The sequence below is a fragment of the Crotalus tigris genome, unplaced genomic scaffold (genome assembly GCF_016545835.1).
Source record: "Crotalus tigris isolate CLP2741 ecotype Arizona unplaced genomic scaffold, ASM1654583v1 scf7180000017573.2180621, whole genome shotgun sequence".
Classification (NCBI taxonomy): domain Eukaryota; kingdom Metazoa; phylum Chordata; class Lepidosauria; order Squamata; family Viperidae; genus Crotalus; species Crotalus tigris.
The window spans coordinates 1,869,804-1,889,878 of NW_024096483.1; the positions used below are offsets into that span (position 1 = coordinate 1,869,804).

At 34.2% G+C, this 20,075-nt stretch overlaps 1 protein-coding gene across 5 annotated transcripts in view; it reads left to right on the forward strand.

Moving 5' to 3' along the window:
* PAN3 (poly(A) specific ribonuclease subunit PAN3) overlaps window positions 1-20,075 on the forward strand; it is a 69,082-nt gene extending 49,007 nt beyond the window's left edge. The window contains exons 12-18 of one of the 5 annotated variants that reach the window (XM_039356882.1): window positions 5,118-5,283; window positions 6,624-6,711; window positions 11,040-11,179; window positions 13,094-13,223; window positions 14,828-14,892; window positions 15,793-15,931; window positions 17,081-17,221. In XM_039356882.1, the coding sequence (XP_039212816.1) occupies window positions 5,118-5,283; window positions 6,624-6,711; window positions 11,040-11,179; window positions 13,094-13,223; window positions 14,828-14,892; window positions 15,793-15,931; window positions 17,081-17,221 (869 nt within the window). Of the gene's footprint in view, window positions 1-5,117; window positions 5,284-6,623; window positions 6,712-10,395; window positions 10,482-11,039; window positions 11,180-13,093; window positions 13,224-14,827; window positions 14,893-15,284; window positions 15,932-17,080 lie in introns of those variants that run through there. The other 4 variants (XM_039356899.1, XM_039356874.1, XM_039356893.1 and 1 more) reach the window with 4 other exon arrangements.

A 20,075-nucleotide genomic window follows, 5' to 3' on the forward strand; every position in this document is an offset into this window, starting at 1 on the left:
AGAAAGTACTTTTTCAACTGATTATAGCTGCTGGTGACATATTTGAACACATCCGTGCAGTTTTCTTGATACAGTATAAATATGATTTGCCAATAACTTTTTCTTGGCTTTTTTTTCACCTGACTTTTCTCTCTAGCCCAGTGATCCCCAACTTTTGCAGCTTGGTGGCTCGGCTGGGCAGGGAGAAGGGAACTGGGCTGTGTGAGTAGTGGGCCAGTGCGTGTGTGCGCGCAATCCATGTACAAGTGACGGTCCAGCCGGGAGCGTACACTCACACAGCCCTTGCATGAGTGACACAAGTGGGCTGGCATGCACACACACATAGCTGTTTGTGGAAGTTGAGTTGTGTGCACACTCCAGCCAGCCACTCTGGTGGCCCAATTCCAAGTAGGCCACAGTCTGGTAGTGGGCCGTGGCCCAGGGGTTGGGGACCCCTGCTGTAGCTTACAGCTCTGAAGGTATTCTGTCTCACCTCCAAATAAATGATTTGTTTCCTTATGTGAGATTATTTACTATTGAAGTTAGGGTGGAGAAATGTTTTAAATTAAAATCATTTATCAAAATATAAAAGCTTGATTTCCCCCCCCCCAAATTTATCCTGCTTGTGTTTTAAAACATAATATAACAACAACATAAAATAAAAGTACAGGTAGTCTTCAACTTACAACAGTTTGTTTAGTGACTGTTGAAAGTTAGAATGGCACTCTTTGAAGGCAGTTATATACCCCAATTTGCTCAGGAAAGATAAGGTTATCAGGTATAAAGACATTTTGATGGAAGAGGGTCTTTTAAAAACTAAACAAGAGTTAAGACAACAAGGAATAGAGATAGAGTGGTGATCTTACCTCCAGATCCAAGCAAGATATTTGAAAGACAAACATGAATGGGGTATTTATAGACAAGATACGGGGCTAGATAAAATTCTACATGGTCTGGAAAAAAAACAAAGAATATTTACAAACACCTATTGGAGTACAGGCTATTTGAAGAACAGGTTAAAGAAACAATGGTGACATGGGTGATAGATCTAGGATACAACATTAATTTGGATCAATGGCAGCAGGTATGGATGCGAAATAATAAAATTACATTGGCATCATCATATAAAGAAAACTTCATATAAGATGATTTACAGATGGCATCTCCCTCCAGCAAGATTAGCCAAAATGTACAAAGGATACTCATTTTTGTGTTGGAAGTGCAAAAAAGAAAAGGGCACTTTTTTCATGTTTGGTGGTCATGTAAGGAAGCACAGAGATATTGGCGTATGGTTTGGGAATGGGTAATAGAAATGAGTATGCTAAACATTCAGTATAAGCCTGAGACATTGTTGTTAGGAATTCTCGAAAAAAATGTTAGTAAAGAGGATATGTATTTATTCATTCATGTGGTTACAGCAACAAGAATTGTATTTGCTCAAAACTGGAAAGCTATACCTAGTGAGGAAATCTTACTTCATAAAATTATGTACTGCGCAGAATTAGATAGGTTAACTAAAAGACTTAAAAATCAGGATGAAACGGATTTTTACCAAATTTGGAACAAATTTTATAGATGGTGGGGGAAAAAAATATGGAAGTCATTGTCATAAGTTAAGATTGAGATTAGAGTGATGTTATTGTATAGAGTTTTTATTAGTAATTAATTGTGAATATGAACTGAGATGTTTGTCAAATCTGATTTACCATGGTCAAATGTTTTTAATTTTTTTTTCTGTTATTCAATAAAAATTTATTTTAAAAAAATTAAAAAAAAGAAAGTTAGAATGGCACTGAAAAATGTGACTTATGACCATTTTTCACAGTTAAGAACTTTGCAGCATCCTCATGATCATGTGATCAAAATTCAGATGCTTGGCAATTGGTTCATATTTAGGACCGTTGCTGTGCCCCAGGGTCATGATTACCTTTTGCAACCTTCTGGCAAGCAAAATCAATGGGGAAACCAGATTCACTTAACAACCGGGTTACTAACTCATCAACTGCAGTGGTTCACTTAATAACTGTGGCAAGAAAGGTCGTAAAATGGGGCAAAACTCACTTAACAAATGTCTCACTTAAGAATGGAAATTTTGGGCTAAATTGTGGTCGTACGTTGAGGACTATCTGTACAACATGCATGTATTTTCATGCAAAATCATGAAAATAAAACCAAACACAAAGTTAAGACTGTCTTTCCTTAGCAACACAATCAGCAGTCACATACAATGAACTTCCCTTGAACATGTCAGCCTTTGTTGGTTAGTGCAGGAAGTAGCATGTATTTAACAAGAGCAAACCCCTATCTCTGGGTGGAAGTGGGGAAGGGGAAGAGAAAAGCCGACAAATAAAACATTTACTATGTTTCTGAAAAAGCAAAACATTTTATGAGCTAATTTAATAATAATAATAATAAAATTGGAAGGGACCTTGGTGGTCATCTAGTCCAACTCCTTGCTCAGACAGAAAACCCTATACCATTTCAGACAAATGGCTGTCCAGTCTCTTCTTAAAAACTTCCAGTGTTGGAGCATTCACAGCTTCTGGAGGCAGGTTGTTCAACTGATTAATTGTTCTAACTGTCAGTTACTACTGTTGGGCAAGGTACCACCTATATTATACCTGTGCATTTGGTTTTTCTTGCCTAAATGTAGAACTTTACTTTTTTTTACCATTAAATTTCATTTTGTTAGATAGCGTCCAATGTTCAAGTCTGTCAAGATCCTTCTGTATCTTAAGCCTATTTTCTGGAATGTTGGCTATTCCTGCCAGCTTGGTGTCATCTGCAAATATAATGAGTTCCCCATCTATCCCCTCATCCAAATCATTGATGAAGATGTTGAAGAGCACTAGGCCCAGAACAGAACCCTGGGGCACCCCACTACAAATTTCCCTCCATATAGATGCAGTTCCATTGAGGACCAAACACTGAGTACGGCTGGTTAGCCATTTACAAATCTATCTGGTGGTGATGCTGTCTAACCCACATTTTTCTATCTTACCAAGTAATAGATTGTGGTCTACTTTATCAAATGCCTTACTGAAGTCCAAGTAAATTATATCCACAGCATTCCTGTGGTTCACTAATTTTGTCACCTGGTGACAAAGAATGCAATAAGATTTGTCTGGCACGATCTGTTTTTGACAAACCCATGCTGGCTTTTGGTAGTGACTTTGTTTGCCTCTAGGTGTTCTCTGATTTGTTGCTTGATTATCTTTTATACCATGTACTTTTATTTCACAATATTAATTATGTTTAGCTTTGCCTGAGTGAATTGCAGATTAAGGGAATCAAGCATTCCCTCATTTGTACAAAAAAATTGTATGAAGTTTTTTAAAATTGCTAGTATTTTATTTTTTGACATAAAATAAAAATCTCTTCAGGAAATGCTTCTGAACCTATCTCAGACACGTACATGAACACTCTAATATACTTTTAAGGTTTGCTAAAAAATGCTGAACGAAGAATGTTTTAGGAGGATATAGTTTGTGGCATTCGCAACTTTTACACCAAATATAAATGATTTTTAAAAGTGGGAGATGGGATGGCAGGAAGAATTAATTATAAAGACTTATCTTTTAATAGAATAATGTTAGAAATTATTTTGAGAACAAGTGTGACAACTAAGTGTCTGAATTGCAACTCATATCATTTTGAGTTTTGGATATTTTTGATATCATTTTGAGGTTTTTGAGATTTCATGATGCAAAGGATCTTACCATCAGTCTTTTCTTCAATAATCATATTGTGATGTGTCTCAGAAACTTTTAAAAATTGTGAAAATACTTAAAATAGCATGATTGTATCAACTGTTTCAGGATAAGTAGCATTATGAAAACTGCAAAAAAGAAAATAAAGTAAAATAAGGGCATTAGATAAAAGAAAATATGGCTAAATTGAGTTTACAGTAGTGCCATTCAGTGTCCCTGTTTATACTTTTTGATTATTACAAAATATTTTTGCTTGTTCATGCATGATGTCATATGCTGCCTTTTGATCTTTAAAGTACTAAATCTCTTATTTGGAATATCATGAATTCCATCCAAATATGACTTTCTCAGTCTTTCCGTTCCTTTTTAATATTTCATTCTTCTTTGTTTTGTCAATCAGCCAATAATTTATTCTGTTTATATGATTGATCAATCAACCTTGGTGAATGAATTTTGTACTTATTACTTATTCAGCACTCCTTGATACTTGGTCCTATTTGCTACTTATTTTACTACCCATCGTTTTTAAGTGTCCCATTCCTATTGTATTCATCATTTTAGTTTCTCCCCAGCAATTATTTCCATAAGACAAAGAGGGCGAAAGAAAAAATAATAATAGTTGCAATAAATTAACTTAAACCACCAGACAATATTCTGAGAAGAAAAACATGCAACATTCCAAATGCATTCAAGTGTCTTTGCTGCTTTCTTCAACTTAAGAGTTACACTTAAGTAAATGATAAAAGATCCTTGTAATTCATGAGCCTCTTTCATTAAATTAGACAACCGTAGCTTTTGGTAGATATATAAACAAGGTATAATGATAATAATTCTCCCAAGTGTAACTTTTTCGGCCATTGATGTTTTCCTGCTTACTGTGTCTAAAAACAAGCACGTTTATTTAGCAACATCGTTAAACATTGTTGCTAAAACAAGCCACACAGCTTTTCCCAGCCTGGGAGCTTCCAGTTACTTTTTCCAGAACTCTGTCCCAACACCTCTAGAAGATTCTGCGTTGTGAAAAGCTGCAGCAACACATCTGAAAGGACTGTTTCACATGTCTTGTAATATAATATAATAGTTCATTCAACCTTTAAGGAACATCAGTGCCTTTCTACTTGAGGGTCACACCAAATTTTATGTGGCCTGTCAGGACTACAGGTAGGAGGTGACAGCGTCCAAACTGGATCTGATTTTAGTTTGGGGGATCCTTTCATTTCTTTTGCTTTAATGGGGCAATGAGTGCCTTACACTTCAGCAAGCTTAAAGGCACAGGTTTCAACCCTGAAAATGCCTTCCTACGCCCTTCTAGAAGGCAAAATTTGGGCCTTGCCTAAAAGTTTTAGTTTTACTGCCAGTTAAAAAATGCCATGTGCAGTATAAATCTGCAAATATAGAGTTAGTTTGTATTCCTAATTCTGTCAATAGGTCAGCATGATGGACCTCTGCCCCGACAACATGCAGGGTTGCTGCCCGAGTCCCTGATTTGGGCCTATATTGTGCAGCTTACCTCGGCATTGCGGACTATTCATACAGCAGGATTGGCCTGTCGAGTAATGGATCCCACAAAGATTCTGGTGACAGGCAAAACAAGGTAAGACGTTTTTCTAATATATTAAAAGATCTTATAAATACCCTTTCATAATTATTTTTTCTCTCCACCACTTACTTTGCTACCTAAAAAGTTGCCTTTTGCACCTCTTCTGCTAAGATAAGAATCATACTATCTTTCATATTCATCCTAAGTAATGGTTCAGTCTAGAAGATGGCATGGGGCTAACATAATTTGTATCTAATTATAACAGAATTTAGTACAGGTAGTGACTTACAACAGTTCATGTAGAGACCGTTCAAAGTTACAACGGCACTGGAAAAAGTAACTTATGAGCATTTTTCACAGCTATGTTGCCATTGCAGCATCCCCATAGTCATGTGATCATAATTCAGACGCTTGGCAACTGACTCATATTTATGACAGCCACTGTCTTCTGGGGTCATGTGATCACCTTTTGCGACATTTTGACAAGCAAAGTCAATGCAGAAGCCAGATTTGCTTAACAACCATGTTACTAACTTAACAACTGCAGTGATTCACTTAACAACTGTTGCAAGAAAGGTTGTAAAATCATAACTCACTTAACAAATATGTCACTTAGCAACAGAAATATTGGGGGTCAATTGTCAGAAATTGGTTGTAAATTGAGAACCTGAATATCTAATTCTAATAGCTAGTGGAATTGTGGAATTCCAAGCCTGTGGATATAAGTTCCTCAGAGTCTGAGTACCATTTATTACAAACAGTTTCCCTACAATTGCCATCTTAATTTAATAATCTTAAGTATCAAATGATATCACATTTGAAGGGTTTTGGTTTAAAAAAATCCAATAATTTTTGAAGCTGTAATACTTAGCATGACATCTTCATAAATATGCAAAGCATAAGGGGGAGAAGAATAGACATAAATTGACAATGTATCTTTCTAATGTTGGTTGTCTAGGGCAGGGGTAGGCAACCTTGGCTCTTTTATGACTTGTGGACTTCAATACCCAGAATTCCTGAACCAGCTATGCTGACTCAGGAAGTCTGGGAGTTGAAGTCCACAAGTCACAAAAGAGCCAAGGTTGCCGACCCCTGGTCTAGGACAATGTACAGCATGACATGATTTCTTCTTGAATATCAAGAGAAGAAAGTGTAAAAAAAAAAAAAACTTGTGTGTGTTCCTTAGCTCCCTGTTCATGCATATATTCTGCCAGCTCACCTGAATCACAAACCATACACTTTTGGAATGCATTATCCTATTAATATGATAATATTAATTTACTAACAGTAGTTGCTTAACCAAACATTTCTATGGAATTGTTGAAGAGATTGTAGAGAAGGTAAAAAGAGGAGTTTATAAACTTTTCTTTTTCTATAATGCTTTTATCCTGAAGGTTGAGAGTGAATTGCGTTGGAGTCTTTGATGTATTAACATTTGATAACAGCCAAAATAATCCTTTGGCTCTAATGGCCCAATATCAGGTAAGATCCCAGTATTGTATCCCTAATTCTATATTGTTTGCTCCCTGAATATTTGTTGGTGATTATCTTGGAGTAGCTTTCATGGTGTTTTTTTTAAATGTACGAAGTTTCTTTATGTCCTGTATATAGCTGCTTTGGTGCTTGCTGCTAGTAAATCTTTGGCAGTGTTAACTCATGAACTATCTTAATTTACATGATGGTAATTTAAGATTTGTATTGGCTGTCAGTGTAATTTTTGGCACTATTCTCACTATAATCAGACTTTCAAAAGCAAAAAGCAGACAGGTTCTACTTCTAAGGAACATATAATTCTAAAGCAGATGCTGCAAACCAGATTGGGACAAGCATGACAAGGAATAAGTTCTAACAGATGGTCTTAAAATTAATATGGGCATATACATTTTTTAAAGAGTTTATATACTGTGAAGCTGCAAAAAATAAATTACTTGACAATGGCAAAGGTGAAAAATCATATTGAACTGTTTTGGTGAAAACTGAAGACTGTTTTGGCGAAAACAAAAGCCTATGGAAAAATGTAGGCAAGAAATTATTTCCTATGCTTTCTTCCCATTCCCAGTCCACCCAGAAGCCTCTCACAGGGTGTGGATCTGTTGATATGGAGGGATAACTCAGAAAATCAAGCTGCAAACCTCTCTATTAGTCCAGTGGAAAGTACCTGTGTCACAGGTACTTGGGAGGCCTTTCATGATTGAGAGGGGACAAGGATGGAACAGGAAAATAATCTTCATCATATCTCTCTTAGTTTTCATGATCACACTGAATTTTTCTTGATGAATTCTATACTCCCCTGTTTTTGGTTAAAGGAGCAATATATGATGTGCTAAGTTAAAAAAAAAAAGTAACATTGAAACATGTGAACTACCTTGCACTTATTCCAGCAACTGTTTTATACCTTTACACTTAAAACAGAATAAATATAATATTATTTTTTTCAAATATGAGAGAAGTAGACTTTCTTTTCCTGCTCTGGTTTTTATAACACATAACTTAGGTAAAAATTAAACTCTGTCTTCTAGAGTCCATTTTCACTATTCATATTGTTCTCTCTAACAATGTAGTATAGTAGTCTCTCAATTTGGAAGTCAGATATGGCTTCAGATATTGAATAAAAAAGGAACATAATCTTAAGAAAGAGATAATTGATTGAAATGTTAAGGTTCAGAGTTGGTGAATTGGTGACAATTCAATTCAAAATGTGAAAGCGTTGCTTGGAGGGCAGTGAAATAAATGGCCATCTGAACCATCTCCAGAAAAATTGTACATGTCAGGCCGCAGAGAGAAACTTGAGACCCAAATCATTTGTCAGTGTTCACAAAATATTTATTAAACTACTGTCAAAAATTGGCTGAAGTTCTTTGATCTTAACCTCCCTTTAAGATTTGTTGCAGCATAATTCAGTAACTGAATCCACTTCTGAAAGTCATCACCTGGAATATTTCTGCTGCACACTACATAATGATTTCTCCTAATTAATTAAGTTATATCATATGGTAAAAAAGAAACAAATCTGAGCATGATTTTGTTTTTAAAAGTAAGAATGGATTTAAGTTGAAACGTATCATTTCTGGAGAAGTCAAGGGGACTTTATATATTACAGGAGATATTTGGTTAAGAATCAATTGTTTAGTGGCCGTTCAAACTTTCAATGGTGCTGAAAATTAGTGGTACTTACATCCGGTTCTTGAAGAATTAGCTGTCACAATGCCCCTGAGGTCTTGTGATCATAATTTGTAACCTTCCCTGCCAAGTCGGTGGGGAAGCTGGTAGGACATTGGAAATCACAGTCATGTGAGATCCTTACTTAATGACCTACACAGTCCTTGTTTAATGACAATAACCAGGAACTGCTAGAACTGTTGTTACTAAGCAATATGTTCATGTGAAATGATTTATGACCATATCATTAGTGATAGAAAGTCTGGCCCCAATTACTGTTATTAAATGAGGACTACTGTATTTGGAGTTCACTTGGCCATATAAAGTTATTGCCTTGATAATGGAATTTGGACTATGTGTTGCTCAATATCTTAGTTTCTATTTAATTGCTTCAGTTTTCCTCCAGGCCAAAAATAACGTATGTAAACTTAAGAAATACATTTTTTCTAATGATGTTTGAATTTTTTTTTTGTGCCTATTGAACTTGGTGTTTAAATTTCTAACTATCCACTTAACAGCTAGTTTCCAGAACCCGATCAAGTTACAAATAGTTATGTAAATGTCAGCTAAACAAGTGTATTAGAAATTTGAAGGCAATTTATGCTAAGTTTCCTGAATTCATCATCATATATAATAAATGCTTGTGGAATTATCTTATTATCTTATTTTCAGATCATATTTTTAATGAGAGAAGAGAAAGCTAAAAATGAAGCTTAATTCTGAAGTTATTGAGTAACTAATATATATTTATTCCTACTATCAGTAATATTCAGTAATACTTGTCTTTTGAAATTGATGTTGCTTATTTAATCAGAATTAAAGATTTCATAACACATAGATCTTTGAAAGTGTTTTACTTGTCCAGAGCAATTCCTTTACACTATATTATCTTACACATTTATTTCGGAAAGGATAGGAGCTACAGCTGAATTAGAAAGGCCATAAGAAAAACATGCATTGTTTCTTGCAGTCTATTTTTCATAGTCTGTTTCAGCCACATGAGTAAAGACTGTTGTACAGTATGGACATAAATAGAATCATAGAATCAGAGGAAAAAACAAGTATTGAAAGGAAGAAACATAATTGAGGGGAAAAATAAAAGAATGCAACAAAAAGGAAAAAATATGTGGAGGTAAGAAACAAGCAGTGTGAAGGAAAACTGGAGCATATTTTGCATCATCATAGACATAAACATCAAAATGGATGACAGCATTAATTGAATGGGAGCATGTTGTATTTCTACATTTCTGCATTTGATAACTTCTTAAAATTGCACAAAGACCATTTTTAATGAAGCATCAGGAAATATATGGGCACATAAGGAATTGTTCAGTGATTATGATTATGTCATTTTTCATTTAATGAAAATGAATTAAAACATCACATGAACTGCGAAGGATATAAGTAGAAGCACTGAATTTCATATAGGATATATAGAAAAGTGGAACAGAAAATTGTTTGAACATTCAAGTGCATTTGGGAAATTTGGAACTCTGGTGATTATTCTTCCCTCTTTTGTAGCAAGTATTTTAGATAGCTCAACACAGTGATTGCAGTCACATATTGTGCTAAGCCACAGTACATTTATTTGTTTATCAATCAAATTTATATGCTGCTCATCTCATCATGTGAAGCAACACTGAGCAGTTGGTTAGTTTGTCAGTCATAATTCCTGTGGCCTGATATAGTCTAATCCGTAAATGGTGGTTTATAAGCTAGAATGGCTGGATTTACGCATCAGATTAAGTCAGAGCAAAACCAAACCCTTTTTATCATGATGGGCAAACCCAGCCATTATATGAAGAATAAATTACTATGTTACTTTTGAGAGTTTGTCTTTATTTAAAAGGGTAATATTATTAGGAATACATAATTAATTGACGCTCATGTTAATATTCGATAATCACTGTTAGTGTACAAACAGCCAAAAAGTAATAAACTATCAATGGGTTAATCGTAATCCTAAATATTCATTCAACATTTTGTGTATCTGTGATGTTTTTGAAGGATATGGAAAGCCTTGGAAAAAGATGGTTTGCAGTTAATGAAAGTGCTTATAGAGCACCTCCGCTTACATTGTTAAAGCAACCATGGTAATGCCTATATAGTAATATCTATGTAGTTTAATGGAGAAAAATGTGTTTAATTGTTTTAGTGCTAAATAATGATCAGTTTTCAAACTATTGTACAGCTGTTGCTAATTATTGGGTATAGCAGAGCTTACTTAGTTACTGTATGGTTAGCCAGAAAAAACTGATAGTTAACCATGCTTAATTACTTACAAAATGGAGATCATAAACCTCTTTGAATCACAAGTTTCTAATCAATGAACAAAACTTGCCAAGGTTAATGGAGAATATCTGGTAAGAAGAAAAATCTTCCCACAGAGATGGAAATTGGCTTAAGGGAAATGAGAGAGCAGAATCCAATATTTAATAAATATCAATAGTATTTATTAAAATCACTTAGGAAATAAAGTGAATGGTATATTATGCAATTTTGTCCATTTTGATCATTATAAATTTATCATTTGTGTATAATATAATTTGTACTTAGCATACTTATCCTAAAGTGTTGAGAAAACTTGCAGGGCATTTCAGACCCCGGTGAATGAATGTGTGTGTGTGTTTTTGTTTTTGTTTATGTTGTAGCAAGCAGATTTGATCTCTCTTGGGAAGGTTGTGCTGGCTTTGGCTTGCAATTCTTTGGCAGGAATTCAGAGAGAGAATTTGCAGAAAGCTATGGAACTGGTGACAATCAACTATTCGTCTGATTTGAAGAATCTTATTTTGTAAGAAAACTTGATTATAGAATTTTAGTACCTTGTGGAAAATATGTATGTATACTCTGCTCTATTATAATTATTTTGACATCAGAAAAGTATAACTATGATAAGAATTCTTCATGATGCTAGAGACCCAGAAAAGTCCCTTTGAGGAGTTGTAGGAACAAAGCTCACTCACCCACCAACAAATAAAAATAAAGTCCAATTTTAAGTAACATAAATTAGCAGTGCTATATTTTTAAAACATGCACATGAATATGCTCTATCTTTAATTCCAAATTTTGGCAGTCTGTAGTCACATATGTTTGTTGCTGCACCTGTATATAGTATAGTGTGCTATGATGATTAATGCGAGATTTAAGTTAAAATTCCAGTTTTATCATGAAATTCACTGGGTGGTTTTTGGCAATCAGTTACTCTCAGTCTAAAATTCCTTGCAAATCTTGTAATAATGAAAGAACCCCAGAATAACAAGATAGCAAAGTTGGAAGGGTCCTTTGGGGTCTAATCGAATCCCTTTATCAAGAAGGAAACTTTATAACATTTCAGACAAATAGTTTCCAATCTCTTCTTAAAAACCTCCAGTGTTGGAGCACTGATAACTTCTGGATGCAAGATGTTCTGCTGGTGAATTGTTCTCACTGTCAGGAAGTTTCTCCTTAGTTCTCCAGCACATATGCTGTCTTAAGATCCTTGGAAAGTGACAGTGGAATAAGATGAAAATAATATTGCAAAGATATTTCTAATAGCATTATAATCTCAGCTTTGAGCGATCCTGACACATTACAGAAACTTGGTAGAAAGCAACTGCATCATTTACTGACAATATAAAGAAACTATGTATTATTTCTGAATTTTTCATCATAAATATTTTCTAATATGAAACTCAGTGAAATGTTGCTGTGGTGCTACCACCTAGCTCAGAATTGAGCCCAAAATTATTGTCATAAATTGATGCAGTCATATGTTGAGGCATCACATGACTAGGCCTGTTGTTTTTTTTTTTTTTGACAATTTGTGTGGTGGTCATTAAGCAAATCAATTTTCCCAAATGGGTGTTTTATGTTGGCTATCAGCAAAAATGATTCATTTGCAGTTGTGATCATGGGATGCGGCAAACAGCAATAAAGGGGAGCCAGTTGTCAGGTGTGATCATGTGACCATTAGTGTAAGTAATTTTTGTAGAGTTTATCATAACTTTGAATGGCCTAAGCAACTGGCAGTAAGTCAAAGGTTGAAGATCCATTTTATGATCTGTTTGCATATCATCCATATATTGGTAGCAGTCCAGAATGATAAAATGGAATTGATACTTGATAAAATATTATTTGAAAATCAATTAATTTGGAAGTTAAATGTGGTAGGAAATTTTGATCATATTTCAATTTACTACTTAAAAACAAGCATGTTGTAAATATAATGGATAACAGACCTGTGTTTACTGCCAGTTGTAGACATTTATAAATTATGATTGAACTTGGCTGTTAAGTTTAGTTTATCAATCTATAGAAGGACAGCATTTTTCATCCTGGTGACTGTATTGTTTATTGTTCTGCTAAACCTTATCATCTGCTAACATCACTGCTAACATCACTGAGTCAATGGCACCAAAATATTTTGGCTTGTTGTCTGAAGAAAGGGAATAGAATGTAGACATAGCTATATTTTTAGTTGTAATAATTTAATAATCAGTTTCCTTGTTTTGGACAGTTGAATTAGTGAATGTCCTATTGTTAGAAACCAGCTATTCACTGAATTTCAATGAAAGCAGTTCACATGAAATCTTTTATTTACTCACATGCCATATTTTGGTTGTGTTTGACTCTGAATGTTTAATTTATAGAGTAACAAATACTTTCATTGTCAAGAATTTTCCTTAAAAATCCAGTTTTAATAATTTTTGTACATTTCCTTTGATAGATATTTGCTGACTGACCAAAATAGGCTTCGAAGTGTAAATGATATCATGCCTATGATTGGTGCAAGATTCTATACTCAGTTGGATGCTGCCCAAATGAGGAACGATGTTATAGAAGAAGATCTTGCAAAGGTAAAATACCTTACTGTACTATCCACTGAACACTGCAGTCTGCAGTTATTTTTTCTCCTACACTGGCTATGTGCAAATGGATTTAGCTTGTTTCAAGGCATTTTCAGGATATCACATCTATTAGTTACAAACTAACTAACAAAATACAATATTTTGCAAGGTGATCATTGGGTTTCCAATCTCTGTTCATATAAGCAACCATGCTTATAGGATTAAGTCAGTGGGCTTTCTGATACAGAATCCTGTGGCCTCTTAGATGGATAGGAAACTATAAGCAGGATATCAGTGTGCTATTATTTTAGGTTTGGAAACAATATATTCAGAAGTTTGTAGTCTCAGCTAATAGGGATAATATGGAGCCATCGTTACAAATGTTTGGGTTGGTTTTTTTTTTTTTTTTAGCAAATTGCTTTATCCTTGATGAATTTGTGTCATACAAAAAACATCCACAATATAGCTATAAATGCCCTTTGGGATGACAACTCAGTAATTTTAGTATACTGTGTGAAATAGTACTCGCCTTTATATGGCTAATTTTGCCAGATGTGCTTTTCCTTGTTATCTGCTTCATGTATACTGCTAACTGTTCAGTCATTTCTCTTTTTTTTCTGATCTAAAGAGTCACTAATGATTGTAGCTTTTTCTTAGGGACAGATTTATTTATTTATTTATTTATGAGACTTATATACCGCTTTAAGTGCAAGCACTCTCTAAGCGGTGTACACCAGTAAGCAATGTATATACATATTTACATTGCCCCCAACAATCTGGATCCTCATTTTACCTACCTCGGAAGGATGGAAGGCTGAGTCAACCTTGAGCCGGTGAGATTTGAACCGCTGACCTGCTGAACAGTCAGCTAAAGTGGCCCGCAGTACTGCACTCTAACTGCTGCGCCACCTCGGCTATAATTAGTTATAATTTTAGTTAGTTATAATTAGTTATTATGGTTATAATTAGTTATTATAATTAGTTATAATTTTAGTACTCATATTCTGCATATTACTCAAGTAAGGTTACTCAATAAATTGTTTTAAAGCTCTTAGGGTGTTTGTATCCTTTTTAATTTTGTTTTCTAATGAGCGTTAGTCCTATTCCTCATTAGGAATATCTCCTCAAAGGGATCACATCTTCCTTCATTGGAATTGTGCCCTCTATCTCCATGGCCCTTCATGTTCTGTCATGGTGAGGGAATTATAATCTTCACAGTAGGTGCCTATATATTACCCTAAGTCACTTGACTTTTAGTGAATATTTTTTGTAGGATTCAGGAAATTACTGCATCAAGTTCATCACCATATACTATCTCCTATAGGTATGTGTGATTTCAGTTATAATCTGTGCTGCCATTTTATCACTGTAGCTAGTATTAGCATTTGAGAGATTACAAATTGCAAGCTAAATGATTTAATAGCACAGGGAAAGAAGGGCTTTGCTTTCTTGGTAAATTTTAATAGGTACCTAACATTTTTTCCTGACACTTTGTCACTGCGCTGAAATAGTTACATATTGGGATTTCTTTTAATTTGTAGTATTCTTGATGTTTGTTGTTGCTGCTGTTATTTTTTGTCAGGCCAAGTTGTCTCTTATATCTTGTTTTACAGGAAGTTCAGAATGGAAGATTATTTCGTCTTCTTGCAAAATTGGGAACAATCAATGAAAGACCAGAGTAAGGAATTCAGAATTTTTAATCATTACATTATTTTAAAAATGGCACCATTGGAGAGCTCAAATAATTATGTAGGATGAGGTTTTAAAGTATATCAGGCTTTGAAAAGATTAACTAGGTTATTTTCATAAATATCCCCACCCAAATTTTATGGCATATGATTTTTATATACATATGTACGCATGCACGCACATACACAGGTATTACTCATGGTCTGGAGGGACAATCACATCTTGATTTGAGGTTTGTCTGAAAGCTAAAAATAATTAGTGCAAGGCAATACTTCATAGAATTTTAACAATTTCCTACATTTTCATGAGACTTGTAACTGTTTTAAACTCCAAAGTGTTAGTTTCTTTTTGGGAAGGTATTTCAGTTTTTTCTCCCAACAGCAACAAACAACCTCCAAGTGCATACAGTGGTACAGTGCCAATTCTGGAGATTGGGAACAAAAATTGATATTTATAGAGAGTGCATTCTCCCGGACACTGTAAGTCTGACCGTAGTAATGAATGATACCAAACGTGAAATTGTGTAATGGAATATTTCATGTTAAATGCTGGAAATTACAGAATTATTATATAAGAGCCTGTATGTATGATATAGCTTTCAAAATATCCAGATTATTTCATTGAGAGAAAAAAAATATGGAGCTCGACTAATTTAAAATTTATTTAAAATCAGCACATTTTGGGAATCTGATCAAACTGAGGAAGTCAATAAATCCTGTAATAATAAATTGATATATGATGCCATAGTTGTAATGAGCTTTGGCTCTCTCGAATTCTGAAGACTTCTTTTTCTTAAAACTAAATAAACATACATACATAAACAAATATATGTAGGCTGAGCTATGTGTCCTTTTAATGAGAAACATAAACACTCTTTTTTTTATGATAGGTTCCAGAAGGATCCGACATGGTCAGAAACTGGAGACAGGTATCTCCTGAAGCTTTTTAGGGATCATCTTTTCCATCAGATGACAGAAGCGGGTACTCCTTGGATTGATCTAAGTCACATTATCTCTTGTCTTAACAAGGTGAGCTAGAACTTCTGTATTTTTCGTTTACTGCAAAGTCACTGAATTGTCTCTTTCTGCTCGCTTTTTTTCCTCACTTTGGCATGCAGGCAAATTTCTCTCAAAATGCATATTTGACATTGCCTTTGACAGTCACATGACTCTATGGTTGTACTTTAAATTGTCGTATGAATACTTCCTCAGTTGGGTGCTGCATGTCACAGACCTGCTTCAGAAAAAGCACTAAAGAATAGTTCAGCAATAAGGAATTTCAGGAAAATAAACCTCAATATCATACACTTTTCTTTATTCCCGTAACATGGCTGGGAGCAATAATTTTAATTTTAAAACAACCATAGTTTATTTTATTTTACATACTTAGAATTAATTTAAACTAATAATTAAAACAAGCACAAATGAAACTGTGATTTCAGACAACAGTTTTTTCATTTTTTTAAATGATGCAGTATAACTCCGACAGGGAGAACAAAAACAGTAGTTATACTATGAGGAATAAAAACCACTTATATATATTATGCTGATTAAAATAATATAACAAAAATAGGAAAAAGGCTAATAGGGAAAAAGAAAAGAGACATATATCAGTATAAAACTAATTCCATTTAAGCTTATCACTTAAGTCTAGACATACATGTGAGAATATATTGCTCCATATTTTGATTTATAAAGCACAAAGAACTTTAAATAGATAACAGACTGTATCCTAAACCCCATCTTTTAAAATAAGATGAATAAGTTTCCTTCCATTTATATAAAATTATCATCTTTGCTGGATTGTTAAAATTTTTCATCATTTTGGGAATATAATTGAATATTACATTCTGGTCTTTATAATATTTATAATATTATATAATGACAAAATGATAATTTGAAATAAGAATGAAGCTACAGCTGAACAAGATGTGAATGTATAGGTTAAAGAGTCTTCACTTTTCATGCAATACCAACAAACAAAAAATTCGACGTCCCATCATTTTAAAATTCTTACCCCAAAAGACTGAATGCTGTCATAAAGTCAAAAGGTACTTTTCTCTTAACAGAAACGCAGGATAAATGAAGAAAAAATTGTTCTTTTGCATGCCAAAACTGTTGATGATTATTAAGCTCTATTAACAAATAGGCCTGACTTTCTCTCCCATTTGATTTCAGTTGGATGCTGGTGTGCCAGAAAAAATAAGCCTCATTTCCAGAGATGAGAAGAGTGTCCTCGTAGTGGCATATAGTGACCTAAAACGCTGCTTTGAAAATACTTTTCAGGAACTGATTGCAGCCACAAACGGCCAGTTGTAGTATTTGCAGAAAGCATGCAGGACATTGCTGAGGAACAGAACCAAGCGCAAATTGCACTACAACAGATTTTGTCATCATCTCATTTCATATTTTGGGAAACGAAACACCATGAGATGTTGCACTTCGGTCAGGTACACTGTTACTTGAAGGGAAGAATGTTTTTGCTTACCCTGGAGCTCTGGCTGCCCATTGGAGGCTTTATCTGTGAAGAATTTATTTTAAAGGAACACATCAAGAGCATGATGTTCCTGCTTTTATTTTTTTTTCCACTTGTATATGCACTAATTTTAATTTTTAAAAACTTTCTGATCCCTGATGTTTTGCCACATTGGATCTTACTAAGGGAATCTCTTTGCAAAGACATTTCTGGGATTTTTTTTTTTTTTTGCCATTGAATATACTGCAATCTATTGGTTTTGATATTATTTGCACCCCAAATACTATAAAGGACCAGGTAAATAATTTCATAGAAATTGTGTTCTGTAAATTACAGTGTAGCTTGTAACCTCTGTAAAACTGTATAATATGCCATCCACTGTTTGATTAATTAATCAAACAAGAAGATGAATATTTAAAGACAAAAAAAATCAAGTAAAATATCTCAGAAACACCATATATAAAATCCCTTTTATTTGGCTGAAGCTTTGTCAGAGCAAAACAGCACCATTTTGAGTTGTGTACTTTCTGGGGTAAACCCAATTTGTTCTAAACACAACCAGCGCCTTTTAAATAAAATACCTGTTTCTATATTTTCCTGCTAATCAGATACATTTACATTTATGCAATTTTTAATAGACTTTTTAAAAAAATAATTGTTGCAGTCCTGAGAGTTCAGGAATGTATTCCTTTAAGTTAACTATAGTACCCTTCTTTTGTATAAAGTTTTGTTCTTTGAACCACAGCTTTATTATGGTACTTTACACTGGATACAGACACAGAGACACTGTTCAGAAGATTAAGTACACATAGCAGTTGTCTGGCATCGAAAGCTTTTGAAGTGTTATAGTCTGATTCTGGAGGAATGATGGTCTGCTGTGCCTTTGCAGTCACTGCTTAGCCCAAAGTAATATTATCTTTGATAATATTCAACACATGAATATTCAGTCTTCAAGTCTGGATTTCCCCTCCTTAATTAACTTTCCAATACTGGACCCACTGTTGTCTGCAAGCTTGGGTATTCAAGGGAATTTATAGTAGAACATCTACACTTTGATATGGATGACTGCCAAATATATAGGACTATTTCTTGTTCCTTTCTCAAAGCGGTAGTGAAGACTGTATGTCAGCATCCTTTACCCAGCACTGAATATTTAATAGCACTGGGTGCTTACCATGAAGAAAATGTGGAAGCTTTCTCCAGAAAAGGTGTAAGGACTGATTCAAAGCACTTGCAACTGATGTTACTGGCATCCATTTTATTCTTGATATTTGTAATTTCAGATAAATTTTTAATAATTCTCTCCAGTTTTATAAGCTTTAATGATGACACTCCTACTTTAGATTTATCACAAGAAAACAGTGCTCTTCATAATGAAGACTTTGGAAAAACAAAGGCCACTTTTAACACCTTTACTTAAACATAATGGAGCCTGAAATTAATAGTATCAATAAATGGGCTGAAATAAATAAAAGCCAATTATTTTAATCTGGCAGAAAATTAAACCATAATGTTTATTATTTAGAAGATAACAGTTGCCATAACATTATTTTTAATATCATAAGGAACAGGGACTTTAAGATATGAATATGGAAAAACCAGTCTTTTATCATTAGCTCATGTATTTGATGAAGAGCAGCTGTCTTTTTATATGTTTTTGAAAATCATATTGTAATTCTTTTTGTACAAAAAGAAGTAGTAATTGTATTCTAGGAGAAATATTGAATGCTTTATTTATAAGCGGGCTGAGGCTTCTTTTTCCCATTATTGTTTTTGTTTTGGTCTTTTTTTTAATGAAAGGGGATCATCTCTTCAGTTGCAGCAATTGGAAAAATTTTTGACAGATTATTTTGTGGACCAATAATTCAGGAAATGCAAAGGCAGGGGTAAAGCAGGGCTTCAGGTTCATCCTCGCTCTGTAAGCAAGGCCCACCTCATAAAGACAAGTTGCATTTTGCAAATCTTTGTCAGCACATGGTATCCATTCCTTGGCCCCAGTAATCTCAGGACTTGTTTTAAAGTAAATTTTACAAAATGAAAAGTGCAGAGAGCCAATAAATTTCCATATGTAACTGTTACCTAGAAATAATTGCTGTTGGGTGATGCATAGAACAACATGGAATTTTGTTTTGTTTTGTTTTGTTCTTATGTGGTCCATGTTTTTGAATTTTCTACTTGGTGTTTTTTGGGGGGAGAATCCTTCCACTCCAGTACCGTTCCAGTGAGAAGGCTGTCCAGCATGTTCCATTCATAGGAAGAGTCACTTATGTCATCTCTAAAGCTGAATAAGAATTTTTGAAAAGCAATGCCTATATTTTCCACACAGGGAAGCAATTCTGACCTTCCTGTTTTTATAGTATAAAGCACAGAATGGACAACCTTTGAAATCATGTAATACTAGTTTAAATTTAAACTGTTCTGTTTTAGCTTGCTTGTTTAGACTTTCGTTTCTGCTACACTGTAAATATTTGGGGGGGTATATAATGTGATTTCATTTTGTTTTTCATTTTGCCCTTGTCCCAGTAAAATTCTAGATGTGAGCATCTTCCCCTAAAAAGCACCGGTATGTTACATTCTAATGTCATGATCCCACTATGTGTTACCTTTTAATCCTGTTTTTCATTCTTTTCACATGTACAGCAGTATTTTTAATAAAGAATTCCAGAAATAATACGGCTTTTTTGAGCAAGCAAAGTT